This window comes from Copidosoma floridanum, unplaced genomic scaffold (assembly GCF_036245765.1).
Source record: "Copidosoma floridanum isolate Cflo_tuat_1 unplaced genomic scaffold, Cflo_Japanese_pri ptg000014l, whole genome shotgun sequence".
NCBI lineage: Eukaryota > Metazoa > Arthropoda > Insecta > Hymenoptera > Encyrtidae > Copidosoma > Copidosoma floridanum.
Genome location: NW_028321891.1, coordinates 4420704 through 4431904, shown reverse-complemented (window position 1 = coordinate 4431904; position 11201 = coordinate 4420704). Strand labels below are relative to the sequence as shown.

The 11201-nt window shown below is 41.1% G+C and overlaps 1 protein-coding gene across 3 annotated transcripts; it reads left to right on the top strand.

The window, feature by feature from the left end:
• The first annotated feature begins 1925 nt into the window (after positions 1-1925).
• Positions 1926-10717, top strand: LOC106645248 (ankyrin repeat and SOCS box protein 16). Of its 3 annotated transcripts, XM_089591968.1 has the most exons (8): positions 1926-2103; positions 7044-7387; positions 7474-7714; positions 8079-8219; positions 8890-9133; positions 9261-9396; positions 9914-10028; positions 10121-10717. In XM_089591968.1, the coding sequence occupies exons 1-8, from the start codon at positions 2077-2079 to the stop codon at positions 10421-10423; spliced, it is 1551 nt and encodes a 516-aa protein (XP_089448094.1). In that variant the 5' UTR covers positions 1926-2076; the 3' UTR covers positions 10424-10717. The 3 variants fall into 3 exon arrangements, with proteins under 3 accessions (XP_089448094.1, XP_014216554.1, XP_089448095.1); XM_014361068.2 differs by lacking the exon at positions 8079-8219; XM_089591969.1 differs by lacking the exons at positions 1926-2103; positions 8079-8219 and adding an exon at positions 5403-5572.
• The last annotated feature ends 484 nt before the right edge of the window (positions 10718-11201 follow it).

Sequence of the window (11201 nt, the reverse complement as noted above, 5' to 3'; positions counted from 1 at the left end):
TCAAGCGTTTGCTTACATGGTCATAAGTCGACGGTCCCTAAAAAGAGTAGCACTATTCATGTTTCCCCCAGCATGTTAATTTAAATAAGAAATTTTGAATAGTGCTACTCTTCTTAGGGACCGTCAAAGTACATCCGTATGCATTTTTAACAGTAGCTCATTTCGACTCGACGTTGAATTAATTTTTTTTTTTTTTTTTTTTTTTTTTTTACACAGACAACAATTACATTTTACCGTGTCTGCATTTTCCATGTATACAATTTCAATACTACACCTTTTACCTCATACACACGTATACGTATCTGCAAAGTAATTGTCCAGCTTTGTTTTTCTTATGGAGAGTTAAAACATTACCCAGTCCTCGATGGATCTGCAGTCGCAGTCGAAATAATACTTTTGCCATCGTGTTTACATCGCACAACTTATGGAGCTTTTTTCCCCGGAGGTGCTTTCATTCCCCGAAATTTCGACCTACCTAAAAACAAAGTAATTCACACACGAGTTTGCAGAAGCTAATTTTACCTTGATTATTACCTGGCGGTACTTGTTTACTTATGTATCGACAGATTTATGCACGATTTTATACTTGCTGCGTATCCATACATGTACATACATTATTAGAAGTATAGGTAAGATTCGTCGGTACTCAAGAGCACTTTTATGTGTACATAAGTGTTGTGATTGTCGTATATGACAATCTTAAGTCGCCAGATGTGACACGTGTGTTTTACCACTCGAAAAAAAAAATAAGTACATATCTCATGTTTTGGTGATAAGACTGCAATTATCGAAAGCTCCAATAATTCGTGAATTAAATACGTATATGTAAAACCGTACACGAGTGGCTCCCACTCGAGATTATTTTTGCTATTCGATGCAACTCACAGTCGGTACCTACACGGGTGATACAATTAAAAGATTATCGCCGTTGATGATAATTTTTGCGGTATTTTTTTTTTTTCGAAAATAGGGGAAATGTGTTTGTTGTGACATCACGTCGATGAAATGGCATGTAGCTTACCACATACACAAAGCGTAAAAAAATAAAAATAATGTGCTACAAAGCGCGGTGAAAAGAGAGAGCCTGATGGGGCATTGATTGGAAAATATTTTTGCGTTACATCTTGAAAATACATTGGGTGTGCGAAACGAGAATAGAAGAAAAGGAGATTTACGTGAAAACAATGGGGGATGGGCAAAGCGCAGCCTCTCTTTGTTTAAATAAACCAACGCGCATCTCCGAGAGTACGATGCACTCGGCCTTCGAGAGGCTCTTTTCTCACTTTATTCGCGCATAGACACCGACACTTGTGCAGGTATGTATACATGTGCACATATTTATATATACATGTAGGTTGTCACCGCGATACGCGCGAATCTATACATCCACTTTGGACCTTTATTGAGCTTTAACGTGTGATTTTCAACTTGCAGGTTCGTCTTTTCTTTTTCTTTTCCATACACGTTACAGCAACCACACGTGTTGTGTCTCTTCTCGCGTTCACGCTCGAGATGGCACTAATCCGTTTTGGATGTTTGACCGCCATGTAGTACCAAGTTGAAAATAATTTCAAAAAATATTGTGCATTTTCTCGCAGGTGGATCGATTGTGTTTTCAAAGTATACGGGTGCGCCCCCGTGCAATCACCTACTCGTGCTCATCGATTCAAACGAATGCAACGATGGTATACATGACAATGTGGTCGGGTATCGGTAAGTAATGATGTATATATTATAAGAGGCGTGCACGTATCTGCCATGCACGGACGAGATGAGCGCGCACGCGGTTGACGGCACTTATTGGACGGCTGTTGCCTTTGTGTTATTTTCGGCGGGGATCCGCGGTACACAAGTGAGACACTGCGGGGCCACCACCACCACTAGCAGCAGCAGCAGTAGCCGCGAGACGAAGACGAAGACGAAGAAGAAGAAGAAAGAGCCCGAGGAAGCTTTAAATAGGACCGGCTCGAGCCCCGAGAAAGTCAGTTTGTTCACAAACGATACCCTCACCCCGTCGTGTCTGTACATATAATATAATATATACTTACGTTCCTCGTGCATTATTACACCACGTATATGTTGGAGCATCGCACTGTGTTCGACGTGAGTACACCCATAGTACAACCGATCCGTCCCATATCGATCCAACCATACATACGATATACGGAGGCCGTAAGCTCGATCGTCAATTATCACAACGGATAATATCAACGCAGCCAATGTGCCGATCTTCCCCCTCGCGCGCCGCGCCGCAACTATATAATATCATCCTCCGATGTGTCCAGGGGAGCTTTTTCCTCTTTGATTAACAACCGATACCCTCATTAAGTGCCCTCTCGTTACCGATACGGCGATGCGGAATCGGTTATGCAAGCGCTTCTTCGTACACACATCCCTCTCTCTCTCTATACGCACATCCCCACGCGATCGAGTCTTGTATCGGTGCAGGTGTGTTTATGTGTGAAAATAATTAGGTACTTACTTATTTTCGTCGTGTGTCGCGTGTGGCAAGACTACTTATATATATATATTTATTACATTTTACCTGCGTACGAACAAGAGGTAAGTTAATATACGCAAACGGTCTATATATCGCATCAATATTACACCTATCTGCATTATGTTGTGAATTCGTAATATGCGTAAATTATTGTACATATAGGTGTACATGTGTTATGGTATACGTGTGTTTGTACGTGCAGTGCGATGTGTCAGGGACGTCAGTGCCGATATATAAAATTAGATACCTGCTTATACCTATATACTCCTGTATAAGTAACATGTCAAACATGGGACCTGACGATCGTCATTTACTTTGACGGATTAAATACTTGATTGTATTGTGCACGTATGACAGTTTTTCTACAAAATTAAACTTGTCGGTAAAGTTTGGCATGCTGATGATTGTCGGAATATAATATATGTATAGGGTATCCCCGTGTGGGACAACCGGCACTCGATCGACAGTGGGTGACTTGGAACTACAATGCTGCGTTGTCTCGTTCATTTACCCGGTTAATGGTACACAGGCCAAACGGGTCGTCGATCAAATATTTACAATAACAATTAACACGATAGGTATTATAAAAACGCGTGATCGCACGTATGAAGTATACATATATAATACTATTTGATCGTATATGATATTTGAATATTATCAATAGCGCGAAATCTTGGTGCGACCTGTTTGGTTGATAAATCGGCAGCGTAATTGAAATATGCTAACTGCGAGCTGTTTTATGTGTTGTAAAGACGACATATATGTGTATAAGGTGCACATGTGTAATTCAATTAGTTCTCGTTATGATTTCTACGAGTGATCTCTTTCGATACACGCGATCGGTTCATTGGCTGAGTTGTTGAAAAAAAACAAACACGTCGCAATCGAGCTACGTATATGGAGCTTTATACGTGTGTACCCATTCATATATACAGTAACGCTAAAAAAACGTGCTTTTTACCCTCTCCCCTTGTGATTTAACTCATTTATCGATCAAAGCATGAATTTTTTTTCTTTACAATTAAACAAGCTGCAGTGAACTTTGCTGTATTGTTGATTGTATTAAAAACTCGTGCTGCTGTGTTTCGTTTGTTTTTAATGTGACGCCGAGCACGTGAACGACCCGCTGCACAAAACGCAAATCGGAGAAACCGAGTGGTCACGCACATGGTCGTTTACACGCGTATTATTATGATTCAGAGAGCCAAATTAAACCAAGGGAGGCGCTTTCAAACAAAACTACGAAACTAAAAGAGAAAAAAAAAAAAAAATTATATATATATACGCGCACAAAGAGGAGCGCGCCAACGCTCATATATTTTATCTCTCGCGCGAGCGCGCGCACGCCTCGCCAATATTGTACACATGTATTATATGCCAAGGAGATTTTTTTTTTTACCTTTTGCTGCGTTGCATGCCATGTGAAAAATTTGTTGTCTTTGTTAACACAACTTACATATGCCGCATCGTCAGTGAGTATATACACAGATCGCGGGTGACATCGTTATTACCCACAGTTACATATTCACGACACTCAAAAGATTGTTAATCATTAGATTTGCATGAAAATCACGTCACTCAAAATATAAATCGATAACAAAATTATAAATACACAAAAAAGAAACGATTGGCGTCGTTGGCGCACCTCCGAATTTCCAAAGTGTCGAAAATCATACAAATACCTACTTACGATCGGTAAGTGCAACGATAGGCACACCGTATATACGTGACGTTTATTTATCGCACCATCGTCTTCGTCCCCAATCACGCATGGGTGTACTCGATACACTTAGATATACCTACTCAAGGCTCACGTGCATCTGTAACATCACGAAACAGGGGGGAATATGTATAATGTAAGATCGAGGAGTTTCCCACGCTTTTATTTTTGGCGCGACATCGTGAAAACTCGCTTGGTTTTCCATCCACTCGAGAGAGCGTATAATATTACACAAAAGTAGGTGGGTATGAGGTGTAGTGTGGCCCGTATATTATATATACTTACTTGTATGTATACTTAGAACGCGCTCGTCGCGTCCGTGTTGCCAAAATCTCGACAACATATACATTATACCTATATACTCCTTTTTTTTTAAAATTATTATTGGGTACGCGGTCCAAGTCTTTGTTTACTCTCCATCTCGCTCTTTGCTTGGACCAGCCCGGTTTGTCTTGTCTATCTGCCGCTCGATGCTTTTGGCGTGGATTTTTTTTTCCTTCCTTTCTTTCCTTCGTGACAAAGAACGCTTTCCAGGAAACCCCGGCCTTTGACGTAAATTACAAACTTGATAAACTAAAGCAAAAAAACGCTTACTCGAGATTTTGTCACTAAATTATGAGTGTCGCACCCGAGTACGGCGATTAACTACACGACGGTTTGGACCGCGTGTTGTACACCAGCAGCTACAACACTGATAACCGCGTGATAATGTACATTCATGACTTACTATGAAAAAACCGTCGAGTACAAGTGTATACATAGTTGAGAGATGAGTTGTACATGTAGGAAAGTTTGAGAGGGTAGATATTTACTTATCATCCACATTGAACAGTGAGATAGAACATGGCCAAATTGCAATATATGGGGATACGTGTTCGGAGGGTGTGGAGATAAATCGCATTATCCCAAACATGTGGTAGGGGCAGAAATATATATGTGTACATGTTTCTCTTGACAATTTATTTGTTTCATCGCGTGGAAAACTTGTTCAAAGTCATTCATCCTCGTTTAACTATGGGTACATTACACTATGATGCAACTTTTCTAAACGTTACATATATATATATATATATATATATATATATATATATATATTTGATTGTACCAACGTATACATGTTGTTCGTAAGCTTTTCTCTTACCGTTAAACTACATGTTGTATAGTTTCAGTTATACCGAGAAGACTGGGGATTTTGTCACCACTGGGAACTAAGACTTTGGTTCGATATAATACCCCCATACATATCCATACACAACCACAGCTACGAGAAATAAATGCAACAGTAGAGAGTGTCTAAGGACAAATATCGTACATCCGGATTCGAGCTGTAGCGACTATAGCGACGTCAGAGAGTGCGTATACGATAAACCTATACCTACATTGATATGCGTTTGATAGCAAACACACTTTATATTTATTTAACGTGCACTATACTTACATGTATGCATACGTCTCTAGGTATTTGTGCTGTAGAGATCTCGAGTGAATGTAACAACGATCGGTATGGCAATAATGGCACTGTGATGCGCACACGTGCACAGTTCCTCTCTCGCACCTCTATATAACGTAACGTTTGCATAATGCGCGTGATAATTTCGAGCAGCTAAATGCATATGACGATGTTATTCAATTATGTACGATAAAACGTACAAATAATTTAAACACCAATAACTCAAGTTCATTGTATATTCATGTCCAAAACTGCTATAACAATAATGTGCCATTTTTTTTTTTTTTTTTTTTTACTCTCCACATATATAATATATACTTTCTCACAGCAGCAGCAACACAGTTCTATGTATTGTCATTTTTCTCACCCATCTAAATAGCATTATCACTATTAACCGTATGAAAATTTATTGCAACATTAGTTACGAGCGCTGATTGTGATGAAAAGAAAAAAATGTTAAATTTTTGTAAAAAAAAGTTTTGGCAGTTTAAAATGGTGCGATGTTACGTTTCCAATGATTATTTGTTTCGGTTTCGCGTAAAATCTCGGGACATTTTGCACAATGAACTTGAAATTCAAGTAACAACTATTAATTAGTAACGTATAGCCGAAATATCGAGGTTTGGTATGAAAATCATCGAAACGGAAAATCTCGGGACAGGATTGGAAAAAACGAGAAATCCCGAAAGAAATTTAGTCCCTGCTTATAATTCAGCAAGAAAGACTAAAACATAATGGCACGCTTTATTTATTTACAAGCGCTCCGGCATATCTTGGCGTTAATCGTCAATAACCCGTCTAGTCCCCTTATTTGTTAATCGACGCATTAAGTAACAGCCGCATCAAAGCACACGCGCGTGCATCACATCAACACACATACACGCATCTATTTAATTCAATGTACATACGTAAAGCACATCAACAGTATTTGTATAAAAAATTGCACAAGTGGACGAGCTAAGCGCCACTCATTCTTACAGTCATTGTCATTGCTTACTCACAATTTATTGATTAAAAAAAAAAAAAAAAAAAAGTCAAACGAATAACAATAATTAACTTTCGGAAGCTCCAGCATTGGAACATCAATGAAAAAAAAGCATCGATTGTATGGTATTTTCTGGATCCGAACAAGTTGTGAGCTCATCTTTCTTTTTATTAAAGTAATGTGCAGATGTAGTATTAAACACCCTATGAGGATTGAGTAACGGTTTTATTTCGCATATACCATTGTAATATGTACGACGCATCCATCTATAAAAAATGTATAAAATGATCCATCGACATAAATAACGAGCAAAATGACGACACGTCGATGGATTGTAAATTAATGTAAAAAAAAAATAATACGTATATTGTTATTTGATATTTTTAAGATGCCGTCCGAGTGCATAGCGAATCCTCTGCAGCGGGAGCTGGCGGACTCGATAATCCGGATGCAGCCTCTGGACGAGATCCGTATACTACTTGCGTGCGGCGCCAAGACGAACGAGCCGGTGACCCAGGGCCTCCGGCCGCTCCACTACGCCGTTTGGCAGCGCTACACCGACGCGGCCCAACTGCTCCTCGTCCGGGGCGCGGACATCGACGCGACCGACGAGTGCGGCTACTCGGCCCTCCACCTCGCCGCCGAGCACGGCTACCACGACCTCGTCAAGCTCCTCCTCGAGCACAACGCCAGGGTCGACCACCGCGAGGACACCAGCGAGCCCTTCCCCAGGTCGTTATATCACCCATATTGTGCCAATTTCCAAGCTTTGTGGCTAATGCGTATACTCATAATTATGGTGAATTGACGCCGTGCAGGACTATGCTGTGCGACGAGCCGCTGCGGCTGGCCCTGAGGAACCACCACATCGAGGTGGCGCGGACGCTACTCGAGGCGGGGGCCAATCCCAACAAGAGGTACTTTTTCGGCTCGGAAATCAACCTGGTCTCGCCCCTTGATCTCGAGTGCATGGAGCTCCTGTTGGCCTTTGGTGCCCAGCCCAACACGAGGGACCGAGCGGGACTCACGCCCCTCATGAAGGCTGCCCGCTTACCACAGGTATACATATAAATGTACAACATACGCGACTCTCACGTGTTTATATATCCAAACAATGCAATATAGGTGCCATTACCACGCAATACTTGACCATTTTTAGGTGCCGATTTTTTTTTTTTTTTATTCGAGCTCTCGCGGTATAATATACATGTTATACCGATCATATCCGCATCGTACATAATAGTGTACAGTAGAGAGATACATCACATACACATGTATACGTAAATATTATGTACCATATATTAAAAAGTGTTTTGTTAAAATTCATGATATTTTTATTTTCTCACGCGTATACCCCCGGCGGCTGCGGCAACGTCTCCCCACCGTCCTGCGTGCATGTAAATACTATACACGGCGAGCCCAGAAAATCTTAGCTTTCGAAAAGTGGTACCGTAACGTCTTCGACATGTTCGGCGGGCCGGCCGATCTTTTGCTTGGCTCCGACGGCCGCCACGAGGCCGCCATCCGTCGCGGACTAGAGGGTCGCGGCTCGGAATTAGGAAGTGTTGACTTATATACCTAAGATTTGTTTTCCCTCTCTCTCTCTCTCTCTCTCTTTCGCTCATTGAATAATTATGTACACACGTATCCTTACATATTGCAGTATTAATAATGTGTTATCACACGTCATTGCTCGGCTCCCAGCAGCTACACATTCATACACACACACGTGTTTGATTTGTTTTTATCATAATATTTTTATCGCTGCAAACATCAATATATACACAATATATAGTCCTTCACGCGACGAAGCGATACATACATTTGTACATTTTTTTTTTTTTTTTACACGTTGCATATATTATACACACCATTTTAAGTTTGAAAGCCGGAAGGATAGTTTGTCATCATATTATGTACATGTGTACTTGTGATGTTTGGCCCCTGCAATCAAATAATTTGAACTATATACATATACCTATAAATGTACTTTGTGGGATTTCCTTCCGGATTTCGAGTTTCTTTTCTTTTTTTTTTTTTTTTTGCTGTGTTACATTGATTGTATGGATATGCGTAGAATTAGCCGATTTAGGTGTACGTGTGGGTGTGTGTTTACGTGCAAGTAATACAAAAAAAAAGGAAAAAAATCCTACAAATTAGCGTGAGCGTTGCACGTAAAAAAAAAAAATAAAAAATAAAAAAATACCTATACAGTGCAATAAATACTTGTGCAGGGCATAGCATCGGTGCTGCTTTTGCTGAGCTACGGAGCTGACGTGAACGCGATGACGGACGCGAGGCACGATTACAGGACGGTTCTGCACTACGCGATTTTGGGCGGGGACTCGACAGTCATCAATCTCCTGCTGAAGCAGGGCGCCACACTGGACCTCGGAACCGACTACCAGAAGCCCACGGCCCTCGACCTCGCCATACTCAAGGGCGACCCGAACATCGTCGACATGCTCCTCAAAGCTGGTACGTGTATATATTTTGGGCACTATACGCTCACCTGTACGGGTGTATAACATATCATATATATATAGTGTCCCCTGTTGTTGTTGTTGTTGTCATTGGATATATAAAAAAATAAGTGGACTTTCAGGTGCAAACGTGAACGCGACGTCACCGATAATCGGCTCACCCCTGCACGTGGCTTGCGCGGACAACATACCGAACCGGCTGCAGATAATGACGATGCTGCTTGAACGAGGCGCCGATCCAAACATATGCGTCAACAGGTACACCTATATACGTATACCTTATCATCAACATAAATATATTATATCTTGAGAATTTTTCATCATGGTGCAACATAGGTATATATACGTGTGGATGTTGATCAGCTCTTTTGGGATTTGTGTTTTACTGTACGCTTGACTAACGGTTGTTGCATGTTCCGAGCCCATCAGGTTTCCCCGTCTCTCATTGATACACCTACCCTGTGAAACACTCCAACCATTAGATAATTTATACTGATTTCACTGTACGTATAGTCACGCGGTGTACCTATGAGGGTAAAAGACAAACAGCCACTTATATTTATCGGTTTGTCACTTTATTATCATTCATGGGATGAAAACAAGAAAGAAAGACCTATGATGAACACATGATAATGAAATGGTCTTGGGGGGGGGGGGTGGTACATGTAGCAAAAAAGAACGTATACCCCATGGGTGTATATATGTTTTCTGATATATATATATAAATATTTGTAAATGATAAGACGCATATGAAATGTAAATTGACGATCCACAGCGAGGAGGGACTGACCCTGCGCCCGGTGCTGGCCGAGTACGTGGCTTCGAACGAAAACCCCTCGGTCGAGGTGGTGTCCCTCCTACTGAAGTACGGCGCCCGGGTCGTGATAAAGGTAAGGGCCCCTCCTTCCGTCTTCTTTATTTTCTGCACTTTTGTTGTTTACGTTACTACACGCATAAGTATATGTATGTATGTATGGAACAGACGCAGTTTCGCGATCCACACGGTATCCTGAACTCCCTGCAAAACGCGGCGGACAAGCCCCGGCTGTTGGCCGCCCTGCTCGACGCCGCCGAGAGCTTCGACCCGTGCATGATCCGCAGATCGTCGAGCCTCACCGACGCCCAAAAGGCCCTCGTCATGGAGGCCGCCAGGACGCCCTTGCCCCTCATGCACCAAGCACGGCTCATCGTCCGCAAGATGTGCGGCACTCGGCTCACCAAGATCGTCACGTCGCTACAACTGCCCCACTGCTTGCACCGCTATCTCCTCTACGACTTTTACTGATATATACCATGAACACGCACGCAACCATCGATACAATCCCCATCCCCAAATCGTTATCTTTTTTTGTTCTCTTTTCACTGTCATCCGTGTAACACGCGAAAACTCGTTTTTACCCCGGGATGTGTACTTTCTTCTTTTGCTTTGCAGAGGTTACAAGTGTCCCAAACTTTCGTATTTTTGCGGTTACTTTTTACTCGTGACTAACAACTTCATTACTTGTCACCGTTACATTCTTATAATATTCATCATTCGATTGACACATCTACACTCAACGAGAACATGCAACACATAATTTTTACTATGTCAATTATCTCTGTAATTATTTACGCGGGTTTTCACTTGTCACGGGCACGCACACTTGTCATATTTTTTGCTTTTAGATATTGTGATATCCGAACGATCATCGAATTACTATTTTAGTTGTTATACAGTTGAATTAAGGAGTAAAACGTTATACTTATTTTTATTTATCTTTTTTTTTTTTTTTTTTGTTAACTTATTATCTCGCGGTTTTGTATTCAATGGACAAACGAATAAGGGTTTTTTTTTTTTAAAAAGCCGAAAATTGTATCAACTATATATAGTATGGATATGTCGATCCCTCTAGTCACTCGATTCAGTTTTTCTCCTTTTACGTTAAATTTTAGACAAAATATATTACTCTCGAAAAAAACAGCGTTACATATTATATACTTAGTACCGACTTGTTTGATCGGTATAACGTCGTGAGTCAAATGCAACGCCAAACATCACTTAGTGTTATTTTTCTCTATAGCGA

Bases quoted from the DNA above. Each gene is read 5' to 3' on its own strand.
- LOC106645248 (XM_089591968.1), top strand. From the start codon at position 2,077: ATGTTGGAGCATCGCACTGTGTTCGAC. The intron at 9,397-9,913 runs GTACACCTATAT...GACGATCCACAG, and splicing joins CCAAACATATGCGTCAACAG to CGAGGAGGGACTGACCCTGC. The intron at 10,029-10,120 runs GTAAGGGCCCCT...TGTATGGAACAG, and splicing joins GCGCCCGGGTCGTGATAAAG to ACGCAGTTTCGCGATCCACA.